The sequence below is a fragment of the Hemitrygon akajei genome, chromosome 30 (genome assembly GCF_048418815.1).
Source record: "Hemitrygon akajei chromosome 30, sHemAka1.3, whole genome shotgun sequence".
NCBI classification, from domain to species: Eukaryota; Metazoa; Chordata; class Chondrichthyes; order Myliobatiformes; family Dasyatidae; genus Hemitrygon; species Hemitrygon akajei.
Window position 1 is genome coordinate 41,780,425 of NC_133153.1, and position 22,312 is coordinate 41,802,736.

The window sequence follows — 22,312 nt, forward strand, 5'->3', positions numbered from 1 at the left end:
CGGAAGAGCTAATGCATCTAGATGCCAACAAGGATGAGCTCCAATCATTCTGATTTGGATTCAGATTCACCCTCCCACCCACTCACACAGGCCTCCAACCTTCAGGAACCTTCCCAAAGTCATGTCTCAAACTTCTCCATCTTCTTGCCGTTTATTGGCGGTTAGCAGTCCAATTCACGCGGGGCATTACTGCCACCCACTGAACTGAAGGGTGAGGAGGATTCAGGGGAGTGGACCTAACACCTACCACCACCCACAAGGAGAAATAATACTAATTATACAGATAATAATAATAATAACTGAACATATAAACACTCAACGCCATTGACTTAAATTGTATTAAACAATTTAGGAGCAGCTTCTTCCCCCCTGCCATTAGATTTCTGAATGGACAATGAACCCACGAACACTACCTCTGTATTTTATTTTCTCTTTTTGCATTACTTTCTCTACTTCTTACGGTAATTTACAGTTTCTTATGTATTGTAATATACTGCTGCCACAAAGACAACAAATTTCATGACATATACCAGTGATACTACACCTGATTCTGACAATCCAACAAGTTTCAAGGATTTAGATACTTGTCTATACTTTTCTCGTGTGTCTTACCCATACTCCACCAAACTATCCGAAGTAACAATATTGTTTTCCTGGGTCTGCTTTCTCTTCGACTCGTATGCCCTACGTTTCAATAACATATGCAAAACTCTCTCTGGAAGTTGACACTGTCTACATTCACCTGAAGTATGTTTACCAAGTCTAAGTTTTAAATGTGTCATTTAAACCAATATGGCATGATTAAGCCAAGTATTTATAACTTCCTTCCTTCTGGGCCCGCTTCTCCTCCAAAGTGAAGTAACCATTTTCTACATTCCACATAAATATCTCCCCTTCAATCGTGTCCCACAGTACCTGCCAGATGGAGAGAATGTCATCCTTAATTCAAACCTTTGCAGTGCCTTTACCTCATAGAAAAGTCATGTCTCAGTCAATGAAGGCTGGTCAGGTGACCCAGACACCATGACTCTGATTGGATATTTTCCAAGAATTATCCTCAATTATCCCCTAGCCTTTTGCCATTTGCCAGCTAACACTCCTTCTGTGTCACCCTGCCCTCCTGCAGCTGATTAGAAAGTGACAAATCTACATAAAATGATTGGCTGCTGCCTCACCCCCAGTCAAACAGCCATTGACCCTGATTCCAAAGGCAACACGAGCGAATCTGCAGATGCTGGAAATAAATAAAAACACAAAATGCTGGCAGAACTCAGCAGGCCAGACAGCACCTATGGGAGGAGGTAGTGAGGACGTTTCAGACCGAAACCCCTGAAACGTCGTCACTACCTCCTCCCATAGATGCTGTCTGGCCTGCTGAGTTCTGCCAGCATTTTGTGTTTTTATTGACCCTGGATCCTATGGTTTTGTAACCATAGTGCTCAATCAGAAATGAAGATCTTCACTGCTCTTAAAACCCAGAGCAACATAGAAAGTGCTAGAGGAACTAAACAGCATCTATGGAGAGGAATAAATGGTTGAAGTTTTGGGCCAAGGCCCATCATCAGTTCTTTTCCAGCATTAGAATCATAGTTATAAAGCCCTTGGCTCAGCTAATCCATGCCATTTAAACCACCTAATCCCATCTACCTGCTCCCGGACCACAGCCCTCCATAATCCTCCCATTAACGTACTTATCCAAACTTCTCTTAATCATTGAAATTGAAATCGCATGCACTACTTTCATTGATAGCTCGTTCCTTACTTTCACCACCCTTTGAGTGAAGAAATTTCCCCTTATGTTCCCCTTAAACATTTCACCTTTCACCCTTAATCTATGATCTCTGGTTATAGTCCCACCCAAACTCAGTGGGAAAAGTCTGCTTGCATTTGCCCTATCTATACCTCTCAGTATTTTGCATACCTCTATCAAATCTCCCCTCATTCTCCTACACTCTAGGGAATAAAGCACAATCTTTCAAGTAACTCAAGTACCCCAGCCCCAGCAAAATCTTCGTAATTTTCTAGGCACTCTTTCAATGTTATTTACATCTTTCCTGTAGGTAGGTGACCAAAACTGCACACAACACTCCAAACTGTGTGTGTACGTAGTGTGATGACGTGTGCAATCCAAGTACTTTTACAAATTACTCATAATGAACTATTGAAACAAAAGAATGTTTAATCAAACAATATATTTACAGGATTACTCAAATATAATTGAAACATTAAATACACAGCAGTTATGGATTGTGTTCAGTGAGCAGGTGGGGCGGGTGGGAGCTAAACAGCTTGGCGGAGAGTGGGATTGAAGGGAACACTATCTAGGGACACAAGCTGAGCCCTCACAGATCAGATCTCAGGTTCAAATTTATTTCAAAAGTTCAATTTATTGTAAAAGTTCGCACATACAGCACAAACCCGATACTTGTCTTCTCCAGATAGAAAAGAAGTACAGAAAGACACATAGGTGTTGACGAAAGAAAAGACATCACCTCACAACCCCCCTCCCCCACAACACCAGCAGGAAAAAAAAACAAAGCAAAACTCACAGCCCCCAAAATCCCCCCCTCCCCACAGCAAAAACAGCCACAATAACAATCACCGACCCCTACACATAACAATCCCCAATCCCCTCACTCACAGAAAAGAACAGTGACCGTAGCACCAAATCCCCAACCCCGCTTTTACACACAAAGATTAACAGATCACCCACCTGCCAATCGTCCTCAAGAAAGAAAACACCAAAAAACTGAAGGAAACCAATTATCACATAAATCTCAGAACATGGGAACTGTCTTTTCATCTGCAAATGAGGAGAGCAGCAGCACGAGCTCAGTCCTTCCATAAAGAATGATTACCAACCCGGGTCCTACTGCTGCCAACCCGGGTCCCACTGCTGCCAACCCGGGTCCCACTGCTGCCAACCCGGGTCCCACTGCTGCCAACCCGGGTCCCACTGCTGCCAACCCGGGTCTGAATGCCTGGGATTATCATGTCTACATCGAAACATACAATGAAAGGTGTTGCTTGCATCGAGAACCGACACACCCAGTGGTGTAACCGGGGTAGCTCACCAGAGCCGCCACACATTCCGGCATCAGCATGGCATGTCCGCGAAGCTTGGCACAGAACAACACAAGCAACATACAAAGCAAACACAGTGAAACAAACCCCGTTCCTCCCTCTCGCCCACATACACATTCCTCTAACCCAAGGAGAGGCCACCTTCGGCCTGCAGCCTCCAGCGGACTCGTGGATTCGCACACTTGGGCTCTGGTCAGCGGCCCTTGACCCGGAATTCAGACTGACCTTTGGCTTTGATCGCTGCTGAAGCCTGGGGCTGTTACCAAAGGGGCAGACCTGCTGGCCTAGCTGAGGCACAGCCTCGGTCTCTGTGCAGAGAGAGGAGGGGCTGCAGTTGGCTAAGACCCACACCAACTACCCATTAAAGGATAGGGAATGGACCTGTACACCATCTGGAAAAGGGGGGAGCAGCTCAGTTGCTGGAGGCCATTCCTCCCCTCAACCCTGTTCTAGCATACATTTAATTAATGGCTAGAGATTAATTTTATTTGTCACATGTACGAGGATACACACACATGAAGTGCGTTGTTAGATTCAACGACCAACAGTCCAAGGATGTGCTGGGGGCAGTCCACAAGTGTTGTCACGCTTCTGGCACCAAAAGAGCGTGCCCACAACTCACCTGTCTAACCTGTCTTTGGAATGTGGGAGGAAACCAGAGCACCTGGAGGAAACCCACACAGTCATGGGGAGAATGTACAAATCCTTACAGGTAGTGGTGGGAATTGAACCCGTGTCGTTGATGCTGTAATAGCGTTACACTAACCATTACACAATCGTGCCAGCCACTTTGTATCTCAACTTCATCTACTTCACCATTAAAGTCCACATCCAACAAAAGCCTGTTGATCTGAGTCGTCACATCAACAACATCCAGGAGAGATCCTGCCCCTCAGCACCGTACGTCAGGCTGGCCTGAGCAGTCTGGCTCTAAGTTAAAGTTGCTCGTTCCAGTCTCCCCACTAGAGAAAACTGTTCCTGTCTCTCTCTAATCCACAAAAATACTTAAGCATTAAAAATTTTAATTCAGCTTCCCACTCCCATTTCAACATGTCAGCCCGTGACCTCCTCCTCTGCCAGCACGAGGCCACTCTCAGACTGGAGGAACAACACCTCAAATTCCATCTGGGAAGCCTCCAACGAGATGGTGTGAGTATCAATTTCACCAACATTGGTAATTAACCCCCTCACTCTTCTATCTTTTTCCATTTCCCATTCTGACTCCCCTCTCGCTCCTTCTCTTCCCTGCCCAGCAGCTCTCTCTGGCCTCCTCCCTCCCTTATTCCATGATCCACTCCCCTCTCCTATCAGATGCCCTCTTCTTCAGCCCTTTACCTCCTCCACCCATCACCTCCCAGCTTCTCCATCACCCCTGGCCCACCCACCCACCTTCCCCCTCACTTATCACCTGCCTGTTGTAGTCCTTCCCTTCCCCCCCTACCCTACCTTCTTATTCTGGCTTCTGCCCCTTCCTTTGCAGTCCTGATGAAAGGTCTCGGCCGGAAACATTGACTGTTTATTCCCCTCCAAAGACGCTGCCTGACCTGCTGAGTTCCTCTAGCATTTTGTGTGTTCCAGCATCTGCAGGAGTTCTTGTCTGCCACAAAAGCAGGATCTCCCGCTGGTCACCCAACAGCATTTTGTGTGTGTTAATCTGAAGAGTCTCTTGTGTTTATGCTTTAAAAATACTTTTGGTGCTGAGAACCCTCCTGATGTCTATTCCCCTGTCTAGATGCTGCTGACTTGGTGAGTTTCTCCAGCATTTGGAGAAAAGATGAACATGGTGTAATAACAGCAGTCTGGTTACTGTGCATCGAAGAGGTAAAGACAGCTCACGCAAGGAGTGTCTCGATGACAAAATACAGTGTGCACACTTCTGGTTATGGCCAGATCTTCACCAGGCGCTGGTATTCTGTGTGTGTTTCTGCGTGCACAGGTCACACCATCAACAGCGTCACCAGGCGCTGGTATTCGGTGTGTGTTTCTGCGTGCACAGGTCACACCATCAACAGCGTCACCAGGCACTGGTATTCGGTGTGTGTTTCTCCGTGCACAGGTCACACCATCAACAGCGTCACCAGGCGCTGGTATTCGGTGTGTGTTTCTCCGTGCACAGGTCACACCATCAACAGTGTCACCAGGCGCTGGTATTCGGTGTGTGTTTCCGTGTGCACAGGTCACACCATCAACAGCGTCACCAGGCGCTGGTATTCGGTGTGTGTTTCCCCGTGCACAGGTCACACCATCAACAGCGTCACCAGGCGCTGGTATTCGGTGTGTGTTTCCGTGTGCACAGGTCACACCATCAACAGCGTCACCAGACGCTGGTATTCGGTGTGTGTTTCCCCGTGCACAGGTCACACCATCAACAGCGTCACCAGGCGCTGGTATTCAGTGTGTGTTTCTCCGTGCACAGGTCACACCATCAACAGCGTCACCAGGCGCTGGTATTCGGTGTGTGTTTCTCCGTGCACAGGTCACACCATCAACAGCGTCACCAGGCGCTGGTATTCGGTGTGTGTTTCTCCGTGCACAGGTCACACCATCAACAGCGTCACCAGACGCTGGTATTCGGTGTGTGTTTCTCCGTGCACAGGTCACACCATCAACAGCGTCACCAGGCGCTGGTATTCGGTGTGTGTTTCTCCGTGCACAGGTCACACCATCAACAGCGTCACCAGGCGCTGGTATTCGGTGTGTGTTTCCCCGTGCACAGGTCACACCATCAACAGCGTCACCAGACGCTGGTATTCGGTGTGTGTTTCCCCGTGCACAGGTCACACCATCAACAGCGTCACCAGACGCTGGTATTCGGTGTGTGTTTCTCCGTGCACAGGTCACACCATCAACGGCGTCACCAGACGCTGGTATTCGGTGTGTGTTTCCCCGTGCACAGGTCACACCATCAACAGCGTCACCAGGCGCTGGTATTCTGTGTGTGTTTCTCCGTGCACAGGTCACACCATCAACAGCGTCACCAGGCGCTGGTATTCGGTGTGTGTTTCTCCGTGCACAGGTCACACCATCAACAGCGTCACCAGGCGCTGGTATTCGGTGTGTGTTTCTCCGTGCACAGGTCACACCATCAACAGCGTCACCAGGCGCTGGTATTCAGTGTGTGTTTCTCCGTGCACAGGTCACACCATCAACAGCGTCACCAGGCGCTGGTATTCGGTGTGTGTTTCTCCGTGCACAGGTCACACCATCAACGGCGTCACCAGACGCTGGTATTCGGTGTGTGTTTCCCCGTGCACAGGTCACACCATCAACAGCGTCACCAGGCGCTGGTATTCAGTGTGTGTTTCTCCGTGCACAGGTCACACCATCAACAGCGTCACCAGGCGCTGGTATTCAGTGTGTGTTTCTGCGTGCACAGGTCACACCATCAACAGCGTCACCAGGCGCTGGTATTCAGTGTGTGTTTCTCCGTGCACAGGTCACACCATCAACAGCGTCACCAGGCGCTGGTATTCGGTGTGTGTTTCCCCGTGCACAGGTCACACCATCAACAGCGTCACCAGGCGCTGGTATTCGGTTTGTGTTTCTGCGTGCACAGGTCACACCATCAACAGCGTCACCAGACGCTGGTATTCGGTGTGTGTTTCTCCGTGCACAGGTCACACCATCAACAGCGTCACCAGGCGCTGGTATTCGGTGTGTGTTTCCCCGTGCACAGGTCACACCATCAACAGCGTCACCAGACGCTGGTATTCGGTGTGTGTTTCCCCGTGCACAGGTCACACCATCAACGGCGTCACCAGGCGCTGGTATTCGGTGTGTGTTTCTCCGTGCACAGGTCACACCATCAACGGCGTCACCAGACGCTGGTATTCGGTGTGTGTTTCCCCGTGCACAGGTCACACCATCAACAGCGTCACCAGGCGCTGGTATTCGGTGTGTGTTTCCGTGTGCACAGGTCACACCATCAACAGCGTCACCAGGCGCTGGTATTCGGTGTGTGTTTCTCCGTGCACAGGTCACACCATCAACAGCGTCACCAGACGCTGGTATTCGGTGTGTGTTTCTCCGTGCACAGGTCACACCATCAACAGTGTCACCAGGCGCTGGTATTCAGTGTGTGTTTCCCCGTGCACAGGTCACACCATCAACAGCGTCACCAGGCGCTGGTATTCAGTGTGTGTTTCCCCGTGCACAGGTCACACCATCAACAGCGTCACCAGACGCTGGTATTCGGTGTGTGTTTCTCCGTGCACAGGTCACACCATCAACAGCGTCACCAGGCGCTGGTATTCGGTGTGTGTTTCTCCGTGCACAGGTCACACCATCAACAGCGTCACCAGGCGCTGGTATTCGGTGTGTGTTTCCCCGTGCACAGGTCACACCATCAACAGCGTCACCAGGCGCTGGTATTCGGTGTGTGTTTCCGCGTGCACAGGTCACACCATCAACAGCGTCACCAGGCGCTGGTATTCGGTGTGTGTTTCTCCGTGCAAAGGTCACACCATCAACAGCGTCACCAGGCGCTGGTATTCGGTGTGTGTTTCCGCGTGCACAGGTCACACCATCAACAGCGTCACCAGGCGCTGGTATTCGGTGTGTGTTTCTCCGTGCAAAGGTCACACCATCAACAGCGTCACCAGGCGCTGGTATTCAGTGTGTGTTTCTCCGTGCACAGGTCACACCATCAACAGCGTCACCAGGCGCTGGTATTCGGTGTGTGTTTCTCCGTGCACAGGTCACATCATCAACAGCGTCACCAGGCGCTGGTATTCGGTGTGTGTTTCCCCGTGCACAGGTCACACCATCAACAGCGTCACCAGGCGCTGGTATTCAGTGTGTGTTTCCCCGTGCACAGGTCACACCATCAACAGCGTCACCAGGCGCTGGTATTCGGTGTGTGTTTCTCCGTGCACAGGTCACACCATCAACAGCGTCACCAGGCGCTGGGATTCGGTGTGTGTTTCCCCGTGCACAGGTCACACCATCAACAGGTCACCAGTATTTTCATCACACCCTTGAGCCCCAGTCCTTGGCACCAAAGTCCGTGACATGGAGAGATGAGCTCCATGCCCCACATTCACTTCCCTGTCCAGTCTAGGATCAGCTCCACGTCCCACATTCACTTCCCTGTCCAGTCTAGGATCAGCTCCACGTCCCACATTCACTTCCCTGTCCAGTCTAGGATCAGCTCCACGCCCCACATTCACTTCCCTGTCCAGTCTAGGATCAGCTCCACATCCCACATTCACTTCCCTGTCCAGTCTACGGATCAGCTCCACGCCCCACATTCACTTCCCAGTCCAGTCTAGGATCAGCTCCACGTCCCACATTCACTTCCCTGTCCAGTCTAGGATCAGCTCCACACCCCACATTCACTTCCCTGTCCAGTCTAGGATCAGCTCCACACCCCACATTCACTTCCCTGTCCAGTCTAGGATCAGCTCCACGTCCCACATTCACTTCCCTGTCCAGTCTAGGATCAGCTCCACGTCCCACATTCACTTCCCTGTCCAGTCTAGGATCAGCTCCACGCCCCACATTCACTTCCCTGTCCAGTCTAGGATCAGCTCCACATCCCACATTCACTTCCCTGTCCAGTCTACGGATCAGCTCCACGCCCCACATTCACTTCCCAGTCCAGTCTAGGATCAGCTCCACGTCCCACATTCACTTCCCTGTCCAGTCTAGGATCAGCTCCACATCCCACATTCACTTCCCTGTCCAGTCTAGGATCAGCTCCACACCCCACATTCACTTCCCTGTCCAGTCTAGGATCAGCTCCACACCCCACATTCACTTCCCTGTCCAGTCTAGGATCAGCTCCACGTCCCACATTCACTTCCCTGTCCAGTCTAGGATCAGCTCCACGTCCCACATTCACTTCCCTGTCCAGTCTAGGATCAGCTCCACGTCCCACATTCACTTCCCTGTCCAGTCTAGGATCAGCTCCACGTCCCACATTCACTTCCCTGTCCAGTCTAGGATCAGCTCCACGTCCCACATTCACTTCCCTGTCCAGTCTAGGATCAGCTCCACACCCCACATTCACTTCCCTGTCCAGTCTAGGATCAGCTCCACGCCCCACATTCACTTCCCTGTCCAGTATAAGGATCAGCTCCACGTCCCACATTCACTTCCCTGTCCAGTCTAGGATCAGCTCCACGCCCCACATTCACTTCCCTGTCCAGTCTAGGATCAGCTCCACGTCCCACATTCACTTCCCTGTCCAGTCTAGGATCAGCTCCACGTCCCACATTCACTTCCCTGTCCAGTCTAGGATCAGCTCCACGTCCCACATTCACTTCCCTGTCCAGTCTAGGATCAGCTCCACGTCCCACATTCACTTCCCTGTCCAGTCTAGGATCAGCTCCACACCCCACATTCACTTCCCTGTCCAGTCTAGGATCAGCTCCACACCCCACATTCACTTCCCTGTCCAGTCTAGGATCAGCTCCACATCCCACATTCACTTCCCTGTCCAGTCTAGGATCAGCTCCACGTCCCACATTCACTTCCCTGTCCAGTCTAGGATCAGCTCCACGTCCCACATTCACTTCCCTGTCCAGTCTAGGATCAGCTCCACGTCCCACATTCACTTCCCTGTCCAGTCTAGGATCAGCTCCACGCCCCACATTCACTTCCCTGTCCAGTCTAGGATCAGCTCCACGCCCCACATTCACTTCCCTGTCCAGTCTAGGATCAGCTCCACGTCCCACATTCACTTCCCTGTCCAGTCTAGGATCAGCTCCACGTCCCACTTTCACTTCCCTGTCCAGTCTAGGATCAGCTCCACGTCCCACATTCACTTCCCTGTCCAGTCTAGGATCAGCTCCACGTCCCACATTCACTTCCCTGTCCAGTCTAGGATCAGCTCCACACCCCACATTCACTTCCCTGTCCAGTCTAGGATCAGCTCCACACCCCACATTCACTTCCCTGTCCAGTCTAGGATCAGCTCCACGTCCCACATTCACTTCCCTGTCCAGTCTAGGATCAGCTCCACGTCCCACATTCACTTCCCTGTCCAGTCTAGGATCAGCTCCACGTCCCACATTCACTTCCCTGTCCAGTCTAGGATCAGCTCCACACCCCACATTCACTTCCCTGTCCAGTCTAGGATCAGCTCCACGTCCCACATTCACTTCCCTGTCCAGTCTAGGATCAGCTCCACGCCCCACATTCACTTCCCTGTCCAGTCTAGGATCAGCTCCACGTCCCACATTCACTTCCCTGTCCAGTCTAGGATCAGCTCCACGTCCCACATTCACTTCCCTGTCCAGTCTGGGATCAGCTCCACATCCCACATTCACTTCCCTGTCCAGTCTGGGATCAGCTCCACGTCCCACATTCACTTCCCTGTCCAGTCTGGGATCAGCGCCACGCCCCACATTCCCTTCCCCGTCCAGTCTACGGATCAGCTCCACGTCCCACATTCACTTCCCTGTCCAGTCTAGGATCAGCTCCACATCCCACATGCACTTCCCTGTCCAGTCTAGGATCAGCTCCACGTCCCACATTCACTTCCCTGTCCAGTCTAGGATCAGCTCCACGTCCCACATTCACTTCCCTGTCCAGCTCGGAGTCATCAGGCTTGATCAGTGCCTATCTTCTCACTCTCTCATGTAAGAGTCAGGGATCGCTCTGGACATTTTCAACTTTGTCCTCATTGAGCAGATTTCTTGCATCGACTGAGACCAGGGCAAGCGGAATCACCCCTTGTACAACATCTTTCTGTACTGTGTCGTCGATGTCGACTACATCTCTGCTGCAACACAGCCCTGTATCACCTCACTGCCTGACTCCGGCTCCTGTGGGATGAAACCTAATCTAATCCTGTGTGTGTGTATGTGTGTGTGTGTGTGTGTGTGTGTGTGTGTGTGTGTGTGTGTGTGTGTGTGTGTGTGTGTGTGTGTGTGTGTGTGTGTGTATCACTGTGTGCATGTGCGTTTATCACTGTGTGTGTGTTTATCACTGTGTGTGTGTTTATCACTGTATGTGTGTGTATCACTCTCTGTGTGTGTGTATCAATCTGTGTGTGTGTTTATCACTGTGTGTATGTATCACTCTGTGTGTGTGTGTGTGTGTGTGTTGATCACTGTGTGTGTGTGTGTTTATCACTGTGTATGTATGTGTGTGTGTATCACTTGTGTATGTGTGTGTGTGTTGATCACTTTGTGTGTGTGTGTTTATCACTGTGTGTGTTGATCACTGTATGTGTATGTGTGTGTTGATCACTGTGTGTGTGTATCACTCTGTGTGTGTGTGTGTTTATCACTGTGTGTGTTGATCACTGTGTGTGTGTATCACTCTGTGTGTGTGTATGTATGTGTTGATCACTGTGTGTGTGTGTGTGTGTTGATCACTGTGTGTATGTGTATGTGTGTGTGTATGTGTGTGTGTGTTGATCACTGTGTGTGTATGTGTGTGTGTTGATCACTGTGTGTGTGTATGTGTGTGTGTGTTGATCACTCTGTGTGTGTGTGTGTGTATGTGTGTGTGTGTGTGTGTGTGTGTGTGTGTGTGTGTGTGTGTGTGTGTGTGTGTGTGTGTGTGTGGCTGCCTACAGCCTCAGGACACAGCTGTAACCCGGTGGCCGCGGCGCTCTGTGATTCCGGCGTAGAGATTTCCTGTTCAGTTCTGACTCCCGCAAGGATCAGCAGGAACCGTCCGCTTCACTTTGCACAGAAAGCGCCGGACTGACAGCCCGTCACATCCACGGCCATTACAGCTCGTTTGATTTATGTCTGATAAACATGCGGCAAATCCTGTGGAAGATTTCTGTTTTGTTCCGACTTTCTCTGTAAGCGAGCGGTATTCCCCGAGCGGCAATAGGCTGCAGGGGGCTGTTTCATTGACACTGCGGGGCAGTAATGTGTGAGAAATCGACCTAAATATTGGAGCCTTGAACGAAGACAGACTCTAGATAACAAGGGTGCGGAGAGCAGGGGGTGTTTAATATCAGGATATTTGTATCACTGAGGCAAGGCTATCGTTTATATTTATTCTGTGTCAGGGAGAGCAGTATCGATATCTGGCAAACGGCCAGCACATTCCCACAGTGAGCGTCTTGGAGATAGCCCACCCTTCCACCACCCTCTGTAATCGCAGTGTCTCAGCCACACCGGTATCGTTGATTCAAGTATTCTGACATCAGTAATAAAGAGGAGGGAGGAGATAAACGAGGAACGAAGAGGCGAGGGGTTGCGGGGAACGCAGTCCCTTCTCAGTCCAGGAGGAGGCGCCGGTGAGCCCCGATAAATAAATAACCCGGGCAACGCTCGCCCACGTTTACCCACTTTGCCCAAGAAACAGCTAATTAACTTTGCCTGTCCAGTTTGATAAACCTCACATCTGGCCTGTTGCATAATTTATCGATCTGCTTCTTCTTAATATTGGATTCTCAGCAGGAAGAATCTGCACTTCAAAGATTAATTAAAATTTGCGGATGCCGCGCGCTCTCGTTTAGCTTCATTAGCAGACGCGTTGTGACTGATTAACCGTTAAAAATAGACTCTCCCCGAGCCAACTACCGATTAATTATTTATTTAGAATTACAGGTAATTTAGAAATATTATAGCGTCTGTACAAAATAAAGTTGTTTTCTCAATAACATTCAAGGAGGCGTGTTTACTTGATCGCTGTTAATGACATGAAATCCCTTTCCCGTCATAAAGTTCGTCTGTATTTAAAATGTTGCATGTTCTAGCTTTTCCCCTTTAGTCTGTGTGTTGGCTTGACGCCGCAGTAATTGCACCAGGATTATTAGGAAAACAAACAGCCCGATGATCTAGTTGAGGGATCTTACACAGGCGAAGGTTTGGAAGCCAGAAACACTCCGCTCTCTGACAGCGCTGTGAGCGTGCAGACCGGGCGCCCTTTCACAATAAAACACTAGCTTGGAGCTCATGGTGACCCTGGTCCTCTGGACACTGGGGGGGGGGGGGGGTCCACTGGATTCCGGGTATTGAACGGTGGAGTGGGCACTGGATAACAAGGGGTCACTCGATTCTGGGTATTGAACGGTGGAGTGGCTCCGGATTCTGGATGTTAAACACGGTGTGAGCACCAGATAACGAGGAGCGCTGGATTCTGGATATTCAACAGTTCAGTGGGCATTCGATCCTGGATACAGAACATTGGACTGGGCACTGGATAATGAGTGGACACTGGATTCTGGGTTTTCAACACTGGGGTCGGCACTGGATAACGCGTGGACACTGGATTCTGGATATCGAACACTGGGCAGGCACTGGATTCTGGATACAGGCACTGGATATCGAACACTAGTTAACGGGCACCGAACCCCACGCACTGGCTGGAGCACCGCACATCGAAGCCGGGCGCGGGCGATGGGCAGATGATCTGTCTGCCGCCTACCTGTTTCTCCAAGGATTCTTTGGCGGACAGAGACGGTTTGGGAGACGGTGCCCTCTCGCACACGCATCCCTCCAGCAAGTAGAGACCCGAGGCTTTCGAAGCGGAATCATTCTCGAAATAAAACAGCATATTCTGGAGCAGGGCGAACCACTTGCTGTGCCATTTGGTGTTGTCCGAACTCCGCTTGCTCAGGTAGCCCTTCCTACTCCCGTCCTTCTTGGCCAGGAGCCCCAAGTAGGAGAGATGCCCGTCATTGAGGCGGATTCCCTTCTGCATGTTGCCGCAGCCGCCAGCGCCAGCCTCACATCGCCGCCCGAGCAACTCACCGAAGCTCCAACTGCGGTTCAAATCAGATTCTCGCCAGAGAGGTGCTTCTACATCATTTCCTCCGCAAGCCCGCTCCCTGCCCCTGCCCGCCGGATCCCGCGTTGAACAGGGACTGATCTGCTCGGAGCCCGGGACCGCGGCTCCGCGTCACGTGGCGCCGCTGCGGGGCAACTTCAGCACCATGGACAGGGCGGAGAGGGGGAGAGGGCGGGAGGGGGAGAGAGGCTGCGGAGGGAGCGAGGGGGCACAGGGGATGGAGAGAGAGGGAAGGGAGGGAGAGAGATAGAGGGGTGGGGTGTCGGTGAAGGTGGGGAGCAGTGGAGGGCACAAGGCAGTAAAACAAAGTGGGGGATGAGGGATGGGAAGGGGGGAGAGTTGGAAAATGGGACTGGGCAGTCAAAGAAGGGGGCACGAGGGAGGGAAAGAAACCTCGGGGAGTTAGAAGGGGTTGGATAGAGCAAGGAGGGAGGGCATGAAGAGAGAGGATAGGTGAAGAAGATTAGGAAGGGAAGAGGGCAGGAAGAGAGCATGGAGAGGGTGAATGGGATTGGGAGAAAGAGACAAGGAAAGGGAGTGGTCTGGTGGGGAATACAGAGAGATGAGGAGAGGGGATAGACAGAGGGGTAGGAAAGGAGAGGGAGAGAGAGAGTGATGGGAGAATCAAAAGTAAAAAGAGAAATGCAATAGTAAGGAAGGGGACTAGGAAAGGGGAAAGAGGTGAGGGTTAAGGGAGGGAGGGGAGGAGGGTTAGGGAATGCAGGGAGTGAGGGTGGGAAGAGGAGACGAGATAGAAGGAAAGAAACTGGATGTTGGGAGAGAGGGGAGAGGAGAGAATGGAGGGAGAGAGGTAGAGGAGGTATAGGGTTCCCAAATAAAGGGAAACAGTGATTGAGAGGGAAGGTGGGAAGAGAAAATCGATAAAGAAATGGAGGACTAGCCGGGCGGTGGGGGGGGGGGGGGGTGAGAGAGAGAGAGAGAAAGAGAGAGAGAGAGAGATGGATAGAGGGGTGTGGTAGGGAAAGAAGAAATTTAGCAAGAATTGGGTCAGGGCCTGGGGAAAACAGGATGAAAATGAGGGAAATAAGGAGGGCAGAGAGGGACAGGATTCGCAAGATGGGATGGTAGTGACAAGAGCCAGGATGGAGAAAGAGAGGAGATAGAGTGATGAGGAGAAGAGCGAAAGAGGGGTGAATGTGTGTGTGGAGGGATTGTGCTATGGTCACCGATGCTCCCTACAACCTTTACCACAGGGTAGGCACAGTACACCCCTAAAGCCACCCTAGACAACACTGTGTGCAGAGATACTCAGGGATACACACGGCTCGATGCAGGTCACCATGCTCTTTCTGGAGATTCAGAAGCTGCCCCTTGGTGTAAATTATCCGTTTTCACTCACCAGTTGCAAAGCAGAAGCAGGCTGGGTCACACTGCCCTTCAAGCTGGACCACGTCAGAGCAAACTACGTTGTAGTAAGTCGGGAGTCACAGACAGACAGACAGCAACAGGCTACACACACTGGGAGGGTCAGGTAGACTGATGAACCAGATGGGTTTCAGAGACAGCACAGAGAAGATTCACCAGGACGCTGCCTGGATTGGAGAGCACGTCTTATGAGGAGAGGTTGAGCGGAGTAGGGCTTTTCTTTGGAGTGAAGGAGGATGAGAGGCGACTTGATAGAGGAGTACAATATGATAACAGGCATTGATAAAGGGGACTGCCAGGGTAGGAATGGCTAATACGAGGGGGTATAATTAATTTTAAAGTGATTGGAGGGAAATACAGGGGGGATGTCAGAGGGGTAAGTGTGTGGAATGCCCTGCTGGTGGTAGAGGCGGATGTATTGACATTTAAGAGACTCTAGAAAAAGGGAGGGTTACGTGGGCGAGAAGGGTTAGATTAATTGTAGAGATGGTTTATATTGGTAAGCACAACATTGTGGGCTGAGGAGCCTGAACTTCTATGTCAACTGAATTTAAATTCCTCAGCTACCTTTTCAGTCCCAGTCCTGCAATGCTGCCAGCGTACAACTGCACCAGGTCACGGCTGGTCATCAGCACGTGAACTCGGGGTTAAACACACTTGAGCTTTTAAGCCACCAATTCAGAATCCATCTCCATTCACAGGGACTTAGCACAGCCTTTCCCTGGCCACCAATTTCTTTTTTTTTATTATGTCCAATTTAACATCTGAAATTAAACACTACTTCATTAATTAAAGTCCAGTTAAAGCAAATTGCCATTTGCTGCAGCAGATTGTGGAGATTAGAGGGCCCCTGAATTATAGACCGCAGGCTGCACAAGGCGTCACAGTACCTTGGCAATAAATCAGGCGTGTAATAGGTTGAGAGGGGGAATGCGAGGGTAGGGATGAACAGTTACAGATAGAAGGCTGCTCTGATTAATCAAATAATCGATTAAATGCATCTGAAAAAATAAACTGAAGGACCGATAGGAAAAGGGGATTTGATTCAAGATTCAAGATTGTTTAACGTAATTTCCAGCACACAAGTGTAAGGGAGAACAAGATACAATGTCACATAAAAAAGTAATAAGATAAAGAACACAATAATTTAATAAAACACAATAAATATTAATACATAAAGTAGATTACATACTGTACATAGATTGATCGTATGCCCATACAGGGACGTTAGGTACAGTGGTGTCGGTACATCAGCTGACTGACTAGAAATGATAAAGTAGCGGTGGTGGTCGGGTGGGTTAGTGGGTGGAAGTATTGATCATTCTTACTGCTTGGGGAAGGTAACTGTTTTTGAGTCTGGTGGTCCTGGTGAGGATGCCATGTAATCTCCTCCCTGAGGGGAGTCAGACAAACTGCCCCTGAGCAGGGTGGGTGGGATCCTTCATGATGTTACTGGCCCTTTTCCACCACCTTTCAGTAAATATGTCCTTGGTGGTGGATAGGCTGGTGCCGGCGATGTGTTGGGCTGTTTTGACTACATGTTTAGAGCCTTCCTGTCTGTATGCATTATTTGTGAAGATTCAGGAGGGATCAAACTGAGACATTCAAGGCAGAAACAGGGAGAGAATTCTAGAACAAGTAGAGACACAAGAGGCCAGGATGCTGGAAACTGAAGTAAACAGCAATCAGTGGGCTAGGCAGCATCTGTGTGGACAAGGTGGGGAGGGGGAGCAGTTGTCAATGTTTTAAATCAAGCATCAAGTCCTTCACAAGCTTTGTTATAGGTCAGGCCTTTCATCCTGTGGACAACACTGGTACTGGGCTTGGGAACATCTATGACACAGAAGATGGAGGCAGGGACTGTCTCCAACATGACAGGTTATAAAGTTCAAAGTAAATTTATTATCAAAGTACATATATGTCACCATATGCAAACACAATATACATTTTCCTGTGGGCACACTCAATAAATGCATCATAGAATAATAACCTTCATAGAATCAATGAAAGACTGCACCAACTTGAGCGTTCAACCAGACTGCAAAAGGCAACAAATTGTGCAAATACAAAAAGAAAGAAATAATAATAATAAATAAATAAGCAATAAACATCAAGAACGTGAGATGCAAAACGATCTGCCCTTGGCGTTCATCGCTATTACCGTCACCAATGTTCCCACCACTCAAAGTCCCAGAGGCTCATTGGTGAGCAGAGGCGTCACTGGGCCAGCAGTGTAAACACTGTGGGTGTAGGAGCAGTTCGAGATGGTGAAGGCCACATTCAACCACCCCCTCCCCCAGCCCCAAAGCCTCTCTGTCTCCTAGAGGACACACCAGACATGTGACGTAAACTTCACCGCTCAGGGATAGAGCACTACAGAAACAGACCCTTCAACCCACCTAGTCCATGCTGTACTGATATTCTGCCTCGTCCCAGCTACCTGCACTTGGATCACAGCCTTTGTGTTCATCCCATCTAGGTCCTTACCCAAGCCTCTCTGAAATACTATCGAACCTGCATCCACCACTCCTGCTGGCAGCCCGTTCAGAACAGAGACCCAGTCCCGAGACACTTGGCAGCAGCAGGACAGTGCAATACGTAAAGTCACTACAGTATTGTGCAAAGAGCGTGTGTGTGTGTGTGTGTGTGTGTGTGTGTGTGTGTGTGTGTGTGTGTGTGTGTGTGTGTGTGTGTGTGTGTGTGTGTGTGTGTGTGTGAGTGTGAGTGTGTGTGTGTGTGTGAGTGTGAGTGTGTGTGTGTGTGTGTGTGTGTGAGTGTGTGTGTGTGTGTGTGTGTGTGTGTGTGAGTGTGAGTGTGTGTGTGTGTGTTTGCACAGTACTGTATGTTATTATTCTGTAATTTATGTGTTATGTGTGTGAATCGTATGCACTGTGTGGTGCACCTTGGTCTGGAGGAACGTTGTTATGTTTGGCTGTGTACATGTATACAGTTGAATGACAATAAACTCAAACTTGAGCTAGAATTGAACCTAGGGCATGTGCATTCCAGGCTGTAGGTGTATGTGTGGAGGGGCCACAGTAAGGCTGGATGGGGAAGGACCAAGTATACAGTTCTTTCACTACTGGAGAGGGAAGAGCCCTCAATGATTATAGTAATGAACCACCCCAGGGGGCCACATGAGTGGCAACAGTCCTGTTGGTGAGTAGGAATGTAATAGAACAGTATGGAAAGCTATGACTATTAATGTAATATGCACCATGGTAACGTTGCCATTAGCTTGGGGTGTCGGAGTTCAGAGTTCAATCCTGGCATCCTCTGTAAGGAGTCTCTGTACGTCCTCCCAGTGACTGTGTGGGCTTCCTCTGGGTGCTCTGGTTTCCTCCCACAGTCCAAAGATGCACCGGTTAGTAGGTTAATTGGTCATTGTAAATTGTCCCATCATTAGGCTCGGGTTAAATTGTTCCATAATTAGGTTAGGGCTAAATCAGGGGCTGCTGGTGAGGTGGGACGTGTCCTCCCACTATCTCTGATCAGCATGGGAGATGCATGGCTTGATGGCTGGTGTGATTTTTCCTACTCATGGTTGTTGTACACTCAGTGGCGATTTTATTAGGTACAGCTGTACACCTGCTCCTTAATGCTCCTCTAATCCGCCAAACACGCGGCTGCAACTCAATGCATAAAAGCATTGAATTCTGTTATTGTTCAGAGCAAAAATCAGAATGGGGAAGAAATGTGACATAAGTGACTTTGGTCATGGAATGATTGTTGGTGCCAGGTGGGGTGGTTTGAGTATCTCAGAAACTGCTGATCTCCTGGGATTTTCACACACAAGTCTCTAGAGTTTATTGAGAATGATGCGTGCATTAAACACAAAACATCCAATGAGCAGCAGTTCTGTGGGAGAAAACATCTTGTTAATGAGAGAGGTCAGAGGAGAATGGCCAGACTGCTTCAAGCTGACAGGAAGGTGACAGTACATATTTACATACATACTTTGATAATAAATGTTCTTTGGATCTTTGGATCAATAACTCAAATAAGCATGTATCACATCAGTAGTGTACAGAGAGCATCTCTGAATACCAACTTTCACTCTAATTTGTAATGACCTGTATGCACAAAAATCTTGTGCTGTGCAATTCTTTACCCAGTGACAACAACATGAGTGCACTGAATAATTTCTTCAATACAAACAATCTAAAACCTGCAAGCAAATCATCGTAAACTCCACGTTGTCAACCCCATCCACATCAGAAACCATAAAAGGAAATTTGATTGTGTACAATTGTAAAATATAATCAACGTGCCATTGAGGCAGAGGGTGACAGCCTTTAGTACACAGCTTAAACTCCTTTGAGCACACACACTTCCCTCAGAGGGAACATTGCTGATTGCATAGCCTGTCAAATCCTGAAGTGGATGCATTCAGTGGGAGCAGCAGAAGACCACTAACGTAGCACAAGACCATAAGATATAGGAGCAGAATTCGAGATCCAATGTTCCAATCCAATGCTAATCCAATGTTCCTCTCAGCTTCAATCTCCTGCCTTCTCCCCGTGTCCCTTCATGCCCTGACCAATCAAGAATTTATCAATCTCTGCATTAAATATCCATAAAGACTTGGCTTCCACTGTTGCCTGTGGCAAAGAATTCCAAAGATTCACTACTCACTCGCTAAAGAGATACCTCCTCACCTCTGTTGTAAAAGGATTCCCCCTCTACTTTGAGGCTACATCCTCTGGTCTTAGACTCTCCCAACCTGGAAACATTCTCTCCACATCCATTCTATCAAGGCCTTTCACCTTTTGATATGTTTCAATGCGGTCACCTCTCATTCTTCTGAATTCTAGTGAGTACAAGCCCAGAGCCATCAAACACTCTTCATATGACAAGCCATTCAATCCTGGAATCACTTTCGTGAACCTCCTTTGAATCCTCTCCAGTTTCTGCACATCTTTCTAAGATAAGGGGCCCAAACCTGCTCACAATGCTCCAAGTGTGGCCTCACCAATGCTTTATAAAGTTTCAACATTACATCCTTGCTTTTTAATTTCTCTTGAAATGAATGCAAACATTGCATTTGCCTTCCTCACCAGATTAAACTTGCAAATTAACCTTTAAAGAATCCTGCACAAGGACTCCCATGCACCTGTTTTTTGTATTTTCTCTCCATTTATAATAGTCAATCCTTTCATTTCTTCTACTAAAGTGCATGACCACACACTTCCTGACACTGTATTCCATCTGTCATTTCTTTGCCCATTCTCCTAATCTGTCTAAGTCCTTCCTCAAAACTACCTGCCCCTCCACCTATCTTCATATCGTAAGCAAACTTTGCAGCATATTACTTTGATATATAAGGTAAAAAGAACTGGTCCCAACACAGACCCCTCACCTTCTCAAAGACTTTCTGAAAATCCAATTGCACATCAACCGATTCTCCATTGTCTCTTCTTGTTATTTCTTAGAGAATTCTAACAGATTGGTCAGGCAAGATTTTCCCTTGAGGAAACCATGCTGATTGTGCTCCATTTTATCATGTTCCTCCAAGTACCCTGAGACCTCATCCTTAATAATCAACTCCAACATCTTCCCAACCACTGAGGTCAGGCTAACTGGTCTATAGTTTCCTTTCTCCTGCTTCTCTCCCTTCTTGAAGAGTGGAGTGACATTTGCAATTTACCAGTCTCTCGGAACTATTCCAGAATCTAGTGATTCTTGAAAGATCATTACTAATGCCTCCACAATCTCTTCAGCCACCTCTTTCAGTACCCTGGGGTGTACACCATCTGGTCCTGGTGACTTATCTACCTTCAGACCTTTCCGTTTCCCAAGAAACTTCTCTCTAGTTATGGTGACGAAAAGTAGCTAATAAAGAGGGGACTGAGTGTACATTTGGCATTAATCAAGGTTATAACTATGGTTGAATAAGCCAGTCAGTTGGAAATGTGTACTTTTTGCTTGTAGTGTTTTGAACAATCATGAAATTACTGTTATTGTAATATTGAGTGAATTGTTAATAGCAAAGTGTATATTAATTTTAACGGCAATCATAAGACTTGGGTGTATTTCACATCAGGTTACAGGTTAGTGAGGGAGTATTCTCACAGTCCTTTAATTTTTGGCCATTGATGGGACTGAAGGTTCCAAGGAAAATGATTTACATAAATAATTAAAAAGCATGTACAGTGATAAGCTTAGTGGGATTATGTAAAGCATTAGTTCTTGGATACTTTTCCTATTCAATGAACAGTCTGTTGATCGTGCTTTTATGTATTCTTCTAACTCAGGAGGAGGCTGTTCAGCCCATCGAGTGTTTGCAGGCTCAGTGTTATCCCATCAGTCCCACTCCCCTGTTACACAGAAACAGGTTCTTCTTTATATACCTGCCTCTCTCAGTTGTACCAAGGATAATGTGCAGAATGGCTTTGGGATGGTGCAGTCAGGGGATAGCCCAGACCATCATAGGATTGCCCTGGGGGCAGCCTGCAAGTGTCACCAGAGACAACATAGCACGTTGTCGGATATTTACACTACACGCTGCATCCGCAGGGCAAACAGCATTATGAAGGACCCCACACACCCCTCATACAAACTCTTCTCCCTCCTGCCATCTGGGAAAAGGCACCGAAGCATTCGGGCTCTCACGACCAGACTATGTAACAGTTTCTTCCCCCAAGCTATCAGACTCCTCAATACCCAGAGCCTGGACTGACACCAACTTACTGCCCTCTACTGTGCCTATTGTCTTGTTTATTACTTATTGTAATGCCTGCACTGTTTTGTGCACTTTATGCAGTCCTGGGTAGGTCTGTGGAATAGCGTAGTTTTTGTTTCTGTGTTGTTTTTACGTAGTTCAGTGTAGTTTTTGTACTGTTTCATGTAGCACCATGGTCCTGAAAAACGTTGTCTCATTTTTACTGTGTACTGTACCAGCAGTTATGGTCAAAATGACAATAAAAATGACTTGATTTGACGTCCACAACATACTAACCCTAACCCATAGGAGCACCTGGAGGAAATCTACATGGTCACGGGGAGGATTTACAAACTCCATACAGCCAATGGTGGGAATTGAACCCTAATGCTGACACTGTAAAGCGTTACACTGACCGATACACCACTGTGATTGGAATTACAGCTGATACAATCCCCGGGAACCATTACAAACAGAGGA

At 48.7% G+C, this 22,312-nt stretch overlaps 1 protein-coding gene across 1 annotated transcript in view; it reads right to left on the reverse strand.

The window, feature by feature from the left end:
* Nucleotides 1-13,893, reverse strand: part of rasgrf1 (Ras protein specific guanine nucleotide releasing factor 1) — a 116,708-nt gene extending 102,815 nt beyond the window's left edge. Inside the window, exon 1 of the mRNA XM_073032700.1 lies at nucleotides 13,423-13,893. Within this exon, the coding sequence (XP_072888801.1) occupies nucleotides 13,423-13,698 (276 nt within the window). The 5' untranslated portion in view covers nucleotides 13,699-13,893. The remainder of the gene's footprint in view (nucleotides 1-13,422) is intronic.
* Between the last annotated feature and the right edge of the window lie 8,419 nt (nucleotides 13,894-22,312).